The 16,369-nt window shown below is 29.5% G+C and overlaps 1 protein-coding gene across 4 annotated transcripts in view; it reads left to right on the top strand.

Annotated features, from left to right (window-relative positions):
• The window catches only part of LOC107174181 (glutamate receptor ionotropic, NMDA 1-like), a 166,112-nt gene that overhangs the window by 104,490 nt on the left and 45,253 nt on the right, over positions 1 to 16,369 (top strand). For all 4 annotated transcript variants that reach the window (XM_089228229.1, XM_089228226.1, XM_089228228.1 and 1 more), the window contains one exon: positions 2,061 to 2,203. In XM_089228229.1, coding sequence (XP_089084355.1) covers positions 2,061 to 2,203 — 143 coding nt within the window. The remainder of the gene's footprint in view (positions 1 to 2,060; positions 2,204 to 16,369) is intronic.

The following is a 16,369-nucleotide window of genomic DNA, read 5'->3' as shown; positions in this document are numbered from 1 at the left end:
ATATATAATATATATTAATGTTGTTGTCTTAATTTTCTCACCACAGAAACAACTGATATCATGATATCGCGATCGAGCTGTAAAATGTCTGTTGAATTTTAGTAAAATAACAGTTATTAATAAATATCGTGGCCCGGTGAGGCGCGGTCGTACGCTCAATCTGCGGAAATGCACTGAGCGTACGTACCGGCCGCAGTTGCTAGCTCCCGGATGGGTGACCACCCGGGATTTTTAGCAACATATCCTTGCCACACATACCTACACAAACACGTGTTACAACCCTACCCGCTTAAAAACCTACAAACAAACATACAAAAATAACCCCTACCGTACCACCCCACACCCAATGGCCTATGTTGCCTAGGTTCTCCTTACAAAAAAAAAAAAATAAATAAATATCGCCAGTATAGAGTATAAGAAAAGAAGCTAAAACATTAGATTAAATATTATTAGGTTTCATTTTTCGTAGAATTTCACCGAGTGCTACCTAATCACTTCTAGGGAACTTTTGTTCACATTCGCAAAGTTTGAATTCAAAGAAAGGAAGTTTCTTGCGAAAATAAAAAACAAATAAAATACAAAACTACATATTATATAATTTACATCATTTAATAAAAAATCGTGGCATTTAAATTTCAAAGGATCTCATCTAGTTTGTTTTTAACACCGTATTGTATTTAAACTTAATTTTAACAAAACCAATATTCGATTACCTGCGGGCTTGGCATTTCTGTAAAGTTTTAATTATACTCACCAACAACCTTCCTATCGTATTTATACAATTTTACATAATAAAAAGATAACCGTTGGCACACGGCATCATATTATCTGATCTTAACATAAATAAAACAATGACATTATAATTATAATAATAGTATAGATTATAAACGAACAAAACAAAAAATATAAGTCAACGCGTCATATTCCCCAAAATTCTCCTTTTATTGCATGCTCTCGTGAAACGTTCCCTGTTGTCGGCCATAACCGTAACATCCGTTTTGATCAGTAAACTTTTCGATGTTTTCTAAACATTTTTTTTCTTTTCGCTTCGTGCTGATATTTTTACAATTATAAACGCTTCGGAGTCATTAACGCAAAACAACACCCTCGGGCAACAGCGCCGTCGCAATGCTATATAATATAATTGCATAATCGTGCGTGCGTGCGTGTGTGTGTGTGTGTATGTGTGTGTGTGGGTGGGTGGGTGTGTGTGTGTGCGTGCGTCTGCGTGTGTAAAAGGTCGAGAGCGATTTCATATTACATGACAAGTACCTTTATAATAATTATACAAACACTTCACGACGCGGCGCAAGCATTAACTTACATGACGTTTTTGTTATCATATTAATAATAGATATTATTTAGTGGTCTTCTGACGACGTCACTTGATTTTTTTATACGTATCAGCAGTGGCGTGTTTACACGAGGATATAAGGGAGGACTCACCCTCTTGCCCTTTTTTTCTGCTTTCAGTTTCAGAGTTTCTGCCTTATTTGCTATACACGCATTTAAGTTCTGATTTGGATAGGATATTAAAACTATGCGGGTATTTTCTCAAAATTATATACACTTATTTGCTGCCAATATGTAACTTATTAATGAAAATAGAAAATTTGTCCATAATAGGAAACGCTTCAAATATTATAATAATTTATATAATTATAAATAAGTACGTGATTTTTAAGTAGTAACTGACAACTGATGTTTACAAAAATAACCAAAATTTTGAGCGATAAGATTTTAAATAAATTGCTGATTTATTCATTTGGAACAAATTAAAATAGGTGCAACCGTTACGGATATATTATATTTAAAAAAATGTATAATATGTTATCTTTCTTATTTTCATCTCACTCTATTGACGGTCTGGAAGAGATGAAAAAACTGGAATGATTCTTACCATAGGTTTATATTATTTTTATATTTGCAATTCGCGTCTTGCGACGAAACATTTTTATTTCACTCCCTCTCTTAGACAATTATCATTATTAATAATATACTCGAATCAACAAAGTACAATGACTATATTTTATTCTCACGTGTATATTTTTCTGGCGCAGACAACTCAGGAGTGCGGTGCATGACGTGCTGTCCGGACGATCGATTGGCCGCAGGGCCAAAGCCAACGCCGAGAAACCGGACCTCAGCCTCGCCGTCCGATTCGACATCATGAATTCGATCACCAGCAACCGACACGCACCAAGTAAGTCAGACACGTTTTCACCCAAGTAATCCGTTTCCGAACGTTTGCCGATAACAATAATATTATATATATATATATATATATATATATTATATATGCATACCTAATACCGTCTACTTGGTCTGTTCGTTGTATATACGATCATCGTGATAACGAAACATACACTCATAAAAATACACAATTTGTATCACTTTGTATATTGTATACAAGTGTCGAGCATAGTGTTAAAAACGCGCCCGACTCAGTAGCTTTGTATTATTATTGCGTTTATATGTATGTGTATAAGTTTAAATCTAAATAGCTAGGCTGTAAGCCACGAAATCGAACTGAAAAATTTATAATTATTCCACTCCATCATCACTCTTTTTCGTCTGCCGCCGTTCATCTGCACGTCGAATAATTCTGATTTCTGTCCATGTTAACTTGTTCTGAAAAATCAATAATATCTGAAGTTTATTTTACTTATAAAACTTATTCGGTGAACGTTTTAACTATATACCTAATAATGTGTACATTACCTAAAGTTACATCAACACTTGGGCTGTTGGATAGATTTTTATCTTAGTACGGTCTAGATCGAGGTAATGGATTACTCCTTAATACACAGACCATCCACCATAATGGCGTGCGTTTACACATTGAACGTGGGCTTACCAACTATATGGTATCGTAATAAACTATATTCGATTCGGACATTATAGTGCTTAGCTTCGAAATGTGGCATACTTATAACATAGAAACTACTATTCGTGAACAGATCTTTTAGAAATTTTGATTTTATAAAACATAACTTACTAAACTAATATGACTAATATGAGCCAACGTGATAGTCTTAGGATTCTTTATTTTTGCTTAGGTATACGTTCTAAATTAAAATTTAGTTTTTCGGGTTTGGTACCATCAGAAATCATATTTGATTGACAGAACTGAGAAAATTAAAAAGAGATAATAATAATATTATATTAGAGCTGTTAACTGTTGACTTTAAATTAAACATGACGTGTAAACTACACCCGTTTATAATATTATATCGATTTTCTGTGCAAAAATCTCATTTAATACGAAAAAAGGACAAATTATTTAGATTATTAGTTTTTACTTCAACTATGATTCGAATCTGTCAGAGGCCTTGCAGTTTTGAGTGATGCAAGTCTTAGGTAAATTCTAATAGTGTAATAATTTATTTCATGTCACACACAGTAAACTAAATTTTGTTCTTCAAAGCTCCGTTATTAATCGTAGAATTATATAAGAACGTAATGAATTTTTTTCTTCGTAATTTAAATTTTTCTAAAGATAGTAAGTTTAAAATTAAAATATTTTCAAACAGAATATTTAAAAAAAGACATTCATACCATCCGCGTGTGATTTGTTACATTATACGTTTTAATACTCAGTACTCAGGATTTTTTTCGGGCGTTTAATATTTTAATATACGAGACGTGTCCAGAAAGTAAGTTCCGTTGGGCAATAAAAACATGTAAATGTGTAAATTTTATTATAAATTTTATTTGAATATAAAATACATGTATTACTCTATTTTTCAACATAGTTACCACCATTATTTAAGCACTTATCATATCGAGGTACTAGTTTTTGTATCCCTTCATCATAGAAAGATGACGCCTGTGATTGTAACCATGCGCTAATAGCCTTTTTCACCTCATCATCTTCGTTGAAGTTCTGGCCACCCATAAATGATTTCATGTGTAAAAAAAGATGAAAATCACTGGGTGCCAAATCTGGACTGTAGGGCGGATGATTAAATTGTTCCCATGCAAAAATAAAAATAGAAAACGGAACTTACATTCTGGATATACCTCGTATATGATAAATTGCCTGCAGGTATATTTGTGCTAGTTTTGCGCAAGATTACGGTTTTCGATTGATTTAGTTGGGCAGAATAGTGTTTTAGATAATTAATAACTACATATATTATAATCATTATTGTTCATTGTTCGCATATGCGTAATAGTCGTAATACGTGAAGACAAGTACATTATTATACTAACCTGAATAAACTATACCCAAGTATAGCTCATAATATTATTATTGATCGCGATGGCGATAGTAGTGGAAATGGTTTGACGACAATGTTTCCATTATACCTACCACTCTCATATATGCGTACGACAACAATTATTATTTTTGCTAATGAAGTATGTTGGTGTTATACGTATATTATATAGGTGCACAGGCCACATGCGCGAATTATATAAACGATTGCACGGCGACTATTCGTTAACTCCGTTTGTCGTAAAGTGTTGATGATAAATCCATTTTATGAGACACCCATATCATAATAGTAATAATTGTTGTTCTTGGTTTACAGATATAATATAGGTATAAATAAGTTCTCTGTTAAAACGATAATTATCGCGTTCTCGTGATTTTAATTGTGTACGCAACGTGTCTCAAAAACGAAACCATCGGGTTCGAGCGTTTCTACTCTCTTGACACCGCTTCAAACGACTCACATAGCGGCACCCACATTTAAATTATTATTATGTTTGTTAGTGCCCACACCGGGATATTATAATGACATACATTGTACTGGAGTTATGTTATATTCTCTAGACTTGATTATAACCCTAGTTGTTATATTATCATCTTAGATCGTAGGTAGGTATATATTATTAAACCCTAATGCATACGTATTCACTTCCTTACACAATTTAGTGTTTATATGTATAGTGCGACGCATATACATATAGTAAAACGTGACTAATATTGTTTGGAGTTGGTACTTATAATCAGAAATGTTATGATATTAAGGTTAGGACACGTCTATTTGGTTATAATATATTAGTATATTACAGGGGATATAATTTCACCGAGTCCGAAAAGGCTTTTATGAAAAATAATGAATAGGTGCGCAAAGTTATGATGAAATATTAAGGTTTTTTTTAGTGTCAAAATTAACACCATAAAGGTTAAATACAGTACGAAAATATTACAATATAAATGATAATTTATAATATAAAAATGAAGTAAATTGTGTAATTAAAACAGCATTATGTTCAACACCGAGTTATGACACGTATATATTATATGATTATTATGCGTGTAAAATGAATACCAAAACATTAAATCCACAGTAAAAGAATTATAAAAAATAATTATAGTTATTTTGTCTTTTATTAAAAATTAAAACTAATTGATGAACATGGAAATCTGGTATTCATTTAAATTACGGCATTACCATCATGCAATGAGCAGTATAATAGTAAAACGTATTTTAGTATTACACGTATACGATATAGTCTGTTTAGGGATTGATACTTGTAAAAACTGCCAGTCATAACATAAAAAAAACCTCAAATCTATCGTTTCATTTAAAAAGTTTAAAAATATATTAATCATATTATGCTGTCATAGTGATGATTTACAATGTCACTTATAATTCATAATAACTATGGTTACGGCAAATTTTATTCATAGAGATGATTTATTTATTTATTTATTTATTTATTTAGACCACAATCAATCAGAAACAGCATTTTTAAACCTAAAACTTTGATCTGTCAAATAATGCTAATACAAATCTTTTTGTTTCCTTATCCCGGGGCTTGAACATTTCAATCTTGATTTTTGTTAAATATGTTTGTTGGTGCCATAAAAATACAGTTTAAGATTCTACATAAATTATATTACTTTCCTAGTTACTTCTTTTGATTGAAAAAATAAATATCGTACTTGCCAAGAGTAGTTTAGGTACCTACAATACTGCAAGGTGCATATTCACCAAACATGATCGCTCCATTTTGCTTCTTCGATAATATAGTTATATTTTAAAGTATGATTATTGGTGTTTTTAAATATACCTGTTGAAAGACTATATTTTATACTTCTTGACATCTCTTGTACCTATTTGGTATTTATGGTGTATCCTGTGGAGATACAAACTTCTATTTTTCAAATAAAAACATTCCCTTTTATGCTATAAATTATTTAGCGGATAATTTTTGTAGAATGGTTGACATTTCAAAAAATTCGAACGAGTGTTATTTGTGTTATTTAATTTTATATATTAAGAACAATAAACCCATGATGACATACTAAGGAAGATTTGTAAACTATGGTGATTTGATAATAATTATTGTTGTAATTAATATTGATTTATCAATATTTTTAATTTGTCGAAATGGTTCAAGAATAATAAATACTGAATACGATATTACATCAATTTTTATATTTTTGTAATGCCATTTTTAAAGACTATTGTCCTTAGTATGAATATTTTACCAACTCAAAATATTACTCCCTTTAATTTTGAATTATTGATCGCATAAAAATATTCAAAAAAAATTATGCACTTCATAATTTGCTATAAAAAGAGGATTCTCATTTGAAAAACAGAAATTTGTGTTGCGACAGAACACTTTTAAGTCTTATGTACCAACCTAATGATTTCAAAAATCAAAATTTGAATATAATAATTATTGAAGGGAAAAATGTATACCTCTATAAATTATATTTACTTACAATGCATGCGTTTTTCAAAATTAAATATGTTAGGAATAAAAATTACAGTTAAATTTTCAATTCCATTAAATATAAATGGGATGTTTTTAGGAAATGTATTTAAATATGTTTTTTTAAAACTTTAATTTTGTTATTAAAATCCATAATTACTAAAAGTTTGCTCCAATAACAATAATCATTGTAATTTTACCATGTACATTTCGTCTGTCTAATAACGTAGTCTCAGACTCTGTATACTAGTATCTGCAGAACCGTGAGATTTAGAAAGTGAAAAGGTTCTTCAATATTTAATTGTCTTCGTTTTATGAATATTTCTAACCGTCTGCTTAAGCGCATATATTACATTATATAGTTTTCAGTACGTAATGAAATATTCTAATTTATTCATACGTCTTGTATATTATAAATATATTATAATAATACTTAATATATTCAAAAAATATAATTGTCATCTGTAGACATAAAAATAACAGTTAAAATATTTTTAAATGGATAAGATATTTATCCACCCTAAATTTATTAAAAAAAAAATATATTTGATTTACAGGAAAACTTATTTAGATTAAATTTTATGTTTTTATAAACTATTTAAAAATAAAATATATAGTGTATGAACAAATGATCGCATTAAAATACACATACACATTTTGCATACTGTACGATGTATAACAAGGAGAAATGTTTAACTTCATAATATTATTTACATTAAAAATAATGTCTGCTTTTACTGAAAATTAAATTAAAAACAGTAACAGCGCAGCAGTAGGTACCTACCTACTTTCTTGGTTGATTTCAATTCCTAAAACATTATTGATCGCACGAAAAATCCTGTCATACTATTAAACGCGTAAATAATTGAATTCAATACTCAATCGAACTGATGAAAAAAAAAATTCCAACCTGAAATTGTGAAAAAAGTTATTCTCGCACGATTAGGTCCGAAAAATGATTAATCGTTTTCATTTTTTCCCCTTTCAAATCGGCGGGTGCCATCGATGTGTGAAAACAAATGATTAGGTTATACACATCAATTTGCTGTGACCTGACGAGCGTCACAGTTGGTTTTTATAGCCAAAAGTATAAAATCTGATATTGACATATAACTGCAATGATGATACTGACATGTTCGTTAGGTCGAGTTTGCGTTATTATTTAACACACGATATATTTCCGATGTTCTATTAATGAATTCACACCTTTGTACAATTATCTTATTTATTTTTATGATAATATAATAAAAAATATTGAGATAAAGATTTGTTAGCCCAATTATATCACATAAAAAACAACACTAATTTGGTCAAAATATTATATGTCATATCAATGTCAGTATTTATGATATTTTTAAATTAACAACCATAAAATTGGACCAAAAATTAAATATCTTCAATTAATTATGCTAAATTGCAATTTCTAAGTGAAGATATTTCTTAAATTAATTTACACTATCTACATATATGTTTTTTTATAAAATATAATTTATTAATTGCATACAGCAATAAAATGTGTGTAGATTTATTGTAAATAGCAATTAATTGCATTCAAAATTTCAAACTAATACAAACTTAAATAAAAAAAAAACTTAAAAAAATGTTTATAGATAACAAACATAATATTACATTTGGTGTGTGAAATTACAATTTGTCAGTTAATCAAGTTTGAGTAAAAATAATATTTTTATTAAAATGAACTTAGATTTCATATAATGTAATGAATTAATAAGTTACAATTATTAATGTTTTCTTAGTATAATTTACAACATGATATCATGTAGATATAATGTGATATATTATGATATGATATTATTTATTTTCAACTCTATTTTAGAAATTGAATGATATTATGGAATGTATTTTATAGTGGTCTGTGGATGAATGATACATTTTAAAATCAGAGTACACTGAGTAAGCTAAATTGGTATGTTTATTTGTGTGTGTTTTTAATACGTTAACACGGTTTTTGTGTAGAAGAATAATGTTCAAAGAGTTCCATGTTTCCTTTTATACAGATTACTGAACATCGTGCACAGATAGTACTTAAGAGAGGTCGTTTTCCACAACACTGTTTGGAAGTAAAGTGAAAAATACGTCAAATATACAGGGTGTCCCGCGAGGATTTACTCATTGCGATATCTAACAAAATAATGGAGATATCAAAATTATGGTTTTATAATAAGATTCACAGGGATAAAAACTAAAATTATTTCATTTTTAAATTTATTTTAATGTTTGGGTAAAAAAGTTAAAAATATATTTTTTTATTTTTTTATTTCCAAAAAAATTAAAGATAGCCATTTTGTAAAGTTTATTTTTCTGAAAATATTGACGTTTCAAAGTTTTATTTTCATCAATTTTCTGATTTTTAATATTATTTCTAGTTTTGAAGATATAAAATATGATTATAACAATTATTAGGAACACGGAAGGTATTCGGCAGGCCTTATGGGAATGCGCGTACATGCTTGATAACATTATGGTGTGAAATAATTCAAAATTTTTCTTGAAACTAAAAAATTTATTAAAAATCAAGAAATTATTAATGAAAATAAAATTTTTAAATGTCAATATTTTCAGAAAAATAAACTCAACCAAATGGCTAGGCATCTTTAATTTTTTTTGAAATAATTAAATAAAACAATATATTTTTTAACTGTTTTACCAAAACATTAAAATAAATTAAAATATGAAATAATTGTAGTTTTTATCCCTGTGAGTATTATGACAAAACCAGAATTTCGATATCACCATTATTTCGGGAGATATCGCAATGGGTAAATCCTCACGGGACACCCTGTATATATAACGGCAAGCACGCCAGTTTTGATCGTGAGTTTTGACCACATTTAAGTAAATGGAACTTTTAATAATATATTTCGGTTCCATATTTGATATTATCATAAATCATAATAAATTCACCACACTCAGTGCTGTGTCTAGATGAGCGAAGCTCAAGTTCTCTTTATACAAATTCTATATACTTCATATATAGAAATTGTTAGCCAAACCATATTTATTTTATATAAATTTATTAAAAATTAAACCACGTTAAACCATCATCTATTAAAAATTCAATAAATAAATATCTTTGTTTACTGTCATTTAGATATACACATTTATAAATATATTTAATATACGCAATATAAAACCACACAGTAGATTTTTCTTTGAAGCAAATATATTTTGAGGACATCATGACCGTACAATCAAAATTAAAGCTATGTTTTAATAAAAATCACTAGTTTAAATTATCTATCTATATTATATTCACTTTTCAATGGAATTTAAAATTAATTTTAGTTTATTAACGCTCTTCAGAATGTATATTATCGTTTATCGGAATTTGTAATTTATTATCGACGTACGTATATAATATATATATTGTATAATAAAATAACGAACTGTGTTGAAAAGTTTAATGCTTAAATTTGGTAACAGGACACAATAATTGAATATCAATACTACAAAGTACCATAAAATGGAATAGATTTTAATCATTGCGATAACAAATCATTGGTTGTGCACTTGTGCAGCGGTATTCTCTTATGGTGCAGACTATTATAGTCTTCACTTATAATGTTAAATAATATATTATTATTATAACAAAATCGATTATTCTATAATTTTAAACTAATATTATTATTTCTTTGTCTACGTATAAAATGTTTACGTTTATTCAGTTTTAATTTTATCGACCCAAAATAATTTAAGCAGCCCAAAATTTTACCGGCCCAAGCGGGGATCGCCCACTCGCCGCCCTAGCTAGTCTGCCCCTGTGTGCACTGTAATAATAATATAATCTTATTAAAGCAATATACAATTTAATAACCAAACACATATTTATTCTATAATATAATAATCGTGTGAAATAGAATATTTAGGTATTTTTATATTTAAAAAAATAAATATATTGTAGTAAGTAAAATAAAAAATTTGTGGACTCTCCGTAGATATGTTTGAGATACAAATTCAACTAGTAGTATAGTACTTATCTCGTGATTGGATGTATTATGTAAGTCGGTTTTTATTTGGGTATACATTCAGATTTCTTAAATCAATATTCCACTATATACATATATATATCACGTTGTGATCATATTGAAAAAAAAAACCACATTGACCCGGGTCATTTATATTGTTTTTAAGAAGATTTTTTTTTTTTAGTTTATATTTACGTTTAGAAACTTTTCTTAGTGTACCTTTTAACTGGATTGATCTAAGTTGGAGAATGGAGATATAGACGAGCAGCTGCGTTACTCGGCCGGCGCGGCGCTCGGTGCTATAGCCAAATGATTTACGGTCAAATGGATTTTCTTTCTACACGTGATGGGCTCGTCTGAAACTGATTAATAGATCCGGACAAATGGTTTGTGCGCGATGGTTGGTTGGGTACCGAAATCAGTGTCTCCGGACCGTTTCGATATCGCGTATGTATAACGGGACGGATCGGTTTACGTTCTCAACGTCTTTCTAAATAAAAATCGTCGCTCGTTGGTTTATTTAAGTATATGCGCGCGCACACGACTGTGATGGTCATTGGTCATGCAATGTAATAATAGGTTTGGTTACCTACCTACCTAGGTATGTAGTTTTCATTTTTGTGTCGTTGAAATTCAACGCAGATCCTCCGCCTGTCAAAGAAAACGAGAAAACCACCAGTATTGTATTCTTGTTGATTTCATGTTGTACGCGCCGTGTAACTTTGAACTTTAAATAATATTATTAGTAGAGACCGGAATAATATGCTTCTAAAATAGCCAAAACAAAATGCTAAAGGTTTGAAATATTCTTTAAAAACCATAATAAAATATGCTTTTTTATGAATGTAATATTCTCTTGAACTAAAAATTTTTTTATATGCTTTTATATGCAAAACTATAAAGCACATCATACAAAAAACTGATATATTTAAGTACGTAACAAAAAATAATGCTTACATGTTAAAAAAATGTGATTAAATTATACTAATGACGTATTTTTTATGAAGACAATTTTTGAAAACAGTTACAATAACTGTATTATTTTGTTCTATGTGCTTTGATGTCAAATTTGTATGACTGTCTATTAAAATTTTCTATACGTGCAAAAGGATATTATTCTGGCCTCCATTTATCGGATTGTAGGTAGATATATTTATGATAATATTGCCTACGCGTTATGTCGAGTATAATTTGTAATTATCGTTATTAAACAAGAGTTTAATTGTTCCAGCGCGGCGGCTACAAGGTTATTAGTTTACTCGGCTCGTTCGGAAAGTGTATAATACGAAATATAATGAGGCCATTATTGGTGCGTGGTATGATTTTCAATCTCGAGCCGGGCAAAAACTGCAAGTATCGGATTTCTTATTATGATTTTCTAAAAATAACATTTTAGCGCCGCGTTATTCGCAAAATCGAACGACCTGCATGTAAGACACCACCGCGTACAAAAAAGTATTGCGGACTGTGAAGTAAAAAAAAAAAAAAAATCAATGCAACAAAAAATTCACCGTATTTTTTTCCTGTGCTTGTGATGATGAACTCTTTTCCATTTCTACAGCCGAAATGGCGTATTGAAAAATTATTTTCATCAATAAAAAGTTGTCCTATATAGTGCGTCTCATACGACCTCGCGTCCCGTTCGGACGTTCAATAATCTCGAACCACGCGTGGAAAACTATACCGTTTCTCGAAAAAAATCTTGTAATTGGAGTGATGCAGTATATTATATGAGAGTCGCATCTCGTCAGCAAACTCCGAAAGTCCGAACTCGCCTTCTATTGTGGTTAGTTATGGGAGGCAATTCCTTTTCTTCGCCTAGTGCATTATGTCATTACCTACATATACTTATCCGTAAATATCGTTCTCGTTAAACCGATCTCTCAAGTCAGGTTATCAAGTTATTATAGATTTTCTCGAACTATATATACGACCACTCCCGAATAAATTGCAACAATATACACTCGAAATGTAGTACGCGTGATCCCATACCACCGGTGCGTGTATCAATCGAAATCCGAAACTGTAAGCCTTAAAAAGTCAGAGCCTTGACGGACGTTTGCGAAATACATGATATAGCTGTAGTAGGTGGGTGCTTTTTCGAAACTGTTACACGATCACGAATAATATTATACGCCTTGTAAACCGTCTCGGCGACAAGGTTTTAAGCTTTTAACCCAATAAAGATTTTATTTCATACACCTATACCTACTAACTTCATGTATAATAATAATTTATAATATATGTATATACAAATATTGAGAAAGCAATAGAAAATATGACAAAAAGATTACAACCTAAGTTAGTTACACGTCGTTGATCACGCTCTATCGATTAAGATTACGAACATTGATTTTTATTAAATAAAATGTATATATACATGTTTCTATTCCGTAACTTTTTAAACGATTTAAATGTGCATTGTTCCACAATCACAATTTTGAATTATTATTTCACTGCAATTATAGAATCTTATAAATATACAAATTGAATACAGCTGTATTGCTAAATAGTAAACTAGGTTTGAACGGTATACCAGAGATCCGATAAGACAATATGTAGACGTTTTAACTGAACTCAATATTATTTGGATTCATAAATTAATGGTACAGATTATACCAGTAGCTATCGTGATGGCGGAAGGTATTGAGTGTAATGTTTTCTGTTTAAGAAATGAATCTAAATTGGAAATGAATATTAATACTCCCGGTGTATCGTAAAATATTTGCTTATAATAATATAATTTAATCACATTAAAAATGTATCAATAATGTGTGATGGTATCATTTTTTCAAATTTGATATTTATCGGTTGTTTGGAAATTTATTTCCGTCGGGTACCTGGTTAATTCGATTGAAATAAAATTATCGCCTCGCGTAGAGATAATTTTAAGCCTTATTACGCTGGATTTTGAGTTGAGGATTTTCAAACATTTATTTTATTTACGGGTGTTAAGGTGATTTGGGTTAATTCAGGTAAACATTTTGGTACGATTAAAACGGGATTTTATTTTTGATTAAAATCCGTGGTTTTGTGCGTTTCGATAGTTTGATCGGATCAAACTATCCCGTTTTGATCACCGTAGCTCAATACGTTTGAACGTGAGCAAGCACTTACGGTGTTTCGGGTGCTTTCCGACTGTAAAAATACAGATGTTTCGTTAAGTTGTCAGGGCATTGGCTAGCTTTAATTCCACAGCTTTGTAATGTTATGTTATTTGTAACACTTAAACGTTATGTATTTGCTCAGCGGACTGTAACGTACCTACAATATGTCAATATATGGTCGTGTAGTGCTGATTACAGAGACAGTCAATACGGAGATCCAAGTTTACGGATCAGTTGTGCGTTGTTGTTTATGTGGACACAAATGCAATAATGTATTACAAGTGCATTTGGGTTGTGGTGGTGTGTTTTGATAAATTTATTTCTATACGGTTTGGTATTCGTTTTGCCACTCGCAGTATACACACAAATGAAGACCATAAGCACAGACACAAAATATAAACTTTATATCATTTGATTAGTGGTAATAAAATAGCGTAACTCGAGGAGAACATTAAATTATTTATTTCACGTTGGACGCTAACATAATTAAGAGTAATTAACTATTAAGAGTGTGTGTTTATGAAGAGAGACATTAGCAGAAATGTGTATACCATGCACATAGATTTGATTTGCGTCATATATAAAGTTATTGGATTCCGAATTCGCTTGGTCGTAATGCTCGTGTAGGTCGTATAATGTTTAATAATTACATATATATATATATATATATATATTATATGCCAGCAGTAGACGTGAAATTGAGTTGGACCGTTAAAACAAAAACAAACGTCGAAAAAAGTTTACGGTGCGTTTCAATTAGATTTATTCTCAAACGAACGTAATAATATAATCTTCCATTGAATAGCATTATAGTTTTTTAAAACAAAAAAAGTGGGTGCCCGACGCCTGTATCGATAAATACAATTTCAATGATTATTTGCATCGATCAATACAATTTGAACGTAACAATACCGCCGGAATAATAGAGAAAGTATAAACAAAATACAGGTAGTAACAAAAACAACCATGTTGACAAAATAATATTATATATATAATGGTAAATGGTAATTGGTAATCTACTAACAACGTAGATTACTTTTGTTTACATTATCATTTTTTTCTTTTAAATGCATATAAAATAATAAGTAATCAAACTATTTTGATTTAAACAAAAAATTTGTTATTAGAATAATAGTTATTAGGTAAGTACTTATACATAGTTACATTTCTGTCAGTTATATTTTTGTTACACTGTATAATATATACCTATTATATCTACATAATATTATATATTGCGGTTCAGAGAATTAGTGTTATTTTTTTGTGTTTCATATTTTTTTTTTTTTTTTTTTTGTGCAAGACAATAATAATATTATATATCCCTAATTTTATATTTCCCTTAAACCGCAACTGATTCAGAATTTTATCATCGTTTGTTATTATGCGTCTTAACGAATATCGTTCTCAGAGCTATTCTCCCTTTTGGTTTTGCTCTTTCGTCCGTCTCTTATAAGTTATTTCCATTGGACTCGTTACGATTTACGTTTGTACTTCAATTATATGATTCGGAATGTTATGCGTACTGTAACTACAGTAGATACTAATAACGATATTATTAATTTATTCATCGTTCTACGGAATGTTTAAAATTAATTTTATTGACTATTTGAAGTGTTCCTATCTTTTCTTTTAGTATATCTTATTATTTGATGATACTGACGTTAAACAGCAGTTCTACGGAGTTCATACAAACAGTTAATACAAATATTTACCATGGTTCAAAGTCATACTGAAAGATGACTAATGCGCCAATGCAGGATTCGTATTTTCTTTTGTATAGCAGGTTCGTACTTTCGTGGTACATGTTTTTGATACTTGAATTATTTATGCACTTATATAAAACGTCGAAGAATGTGTTTATTCGGGTAGATTGTATATTTAATAATAAGTAATAACTACATATTGAATTTATCTTACTTTATGTTGACGACCTCGCTTGTGTGTATTATGATACCAGATATTAAAACAAGCATAATATTTTTGACAAATGATAAACTAATATTATATTAATTAGGAAGCGTTTTCATAACGATTGATTTTATTTTTATTTTTATTAGATCGCATCATCATTGTAATAAACGTTATTGAGACCTATAGCTATTTATTAACACACGAAACTACGTATTGATATTTACATTATTATTCGGTTTTTTTATACTGCGTAATATTATATTCATTAATAAATTGTAATAAGTAATAGAGTTAGTATTACGAATTTAATTATTCATTCTACCAAGTAATAATTTAAAATTTGATTAAACAATTTAAACAAATGTGAGTTTATAAATAATTAACCGAATATAAATTGCAGAGTTGATTAATATTCAACAAGACCACGTAAAATCTGACTATTAGATGGGCGCCAGATATTTTGTTAGTGATATTCCAAACGAATATTAAATAATAATTTATTGTAAATTATCATAAAACCGTGCTTTTCAGTAGATTAGAAACAAAATAATTTATCGGATATTAATGGAGTAAAATGTATATTATGAATATTATTATTATTATTTGATTACATGTGCATTCTTGTGTTTCCGAAAAATTTAACGAATATAAATGTTTTTACAATGTGTACAGGTCATATTATCGTCG

This window comes from Diuraphis noxia, unplaced genomic scaffold (genome assembly GCF_037042655.1).
Source record: "Diuraphis noxia isolate RWA-SAM2 unplaced genomic scaffold, SU_Dnox_SAM2 contig0005, whole genome shotgun sequence".
NCBI classification, from domain to species: domain Eukaryota; kingdom Metazoa; phylum Arthropoda; class Insecta; order Hemiptera; family Aphididae; genus Diuraphis; species Diuraphis noxia.
Note: the sequence above shows the minus strand (reverse complement) of the source record. Positions and strands in the feature narration are given on the sequence as shown.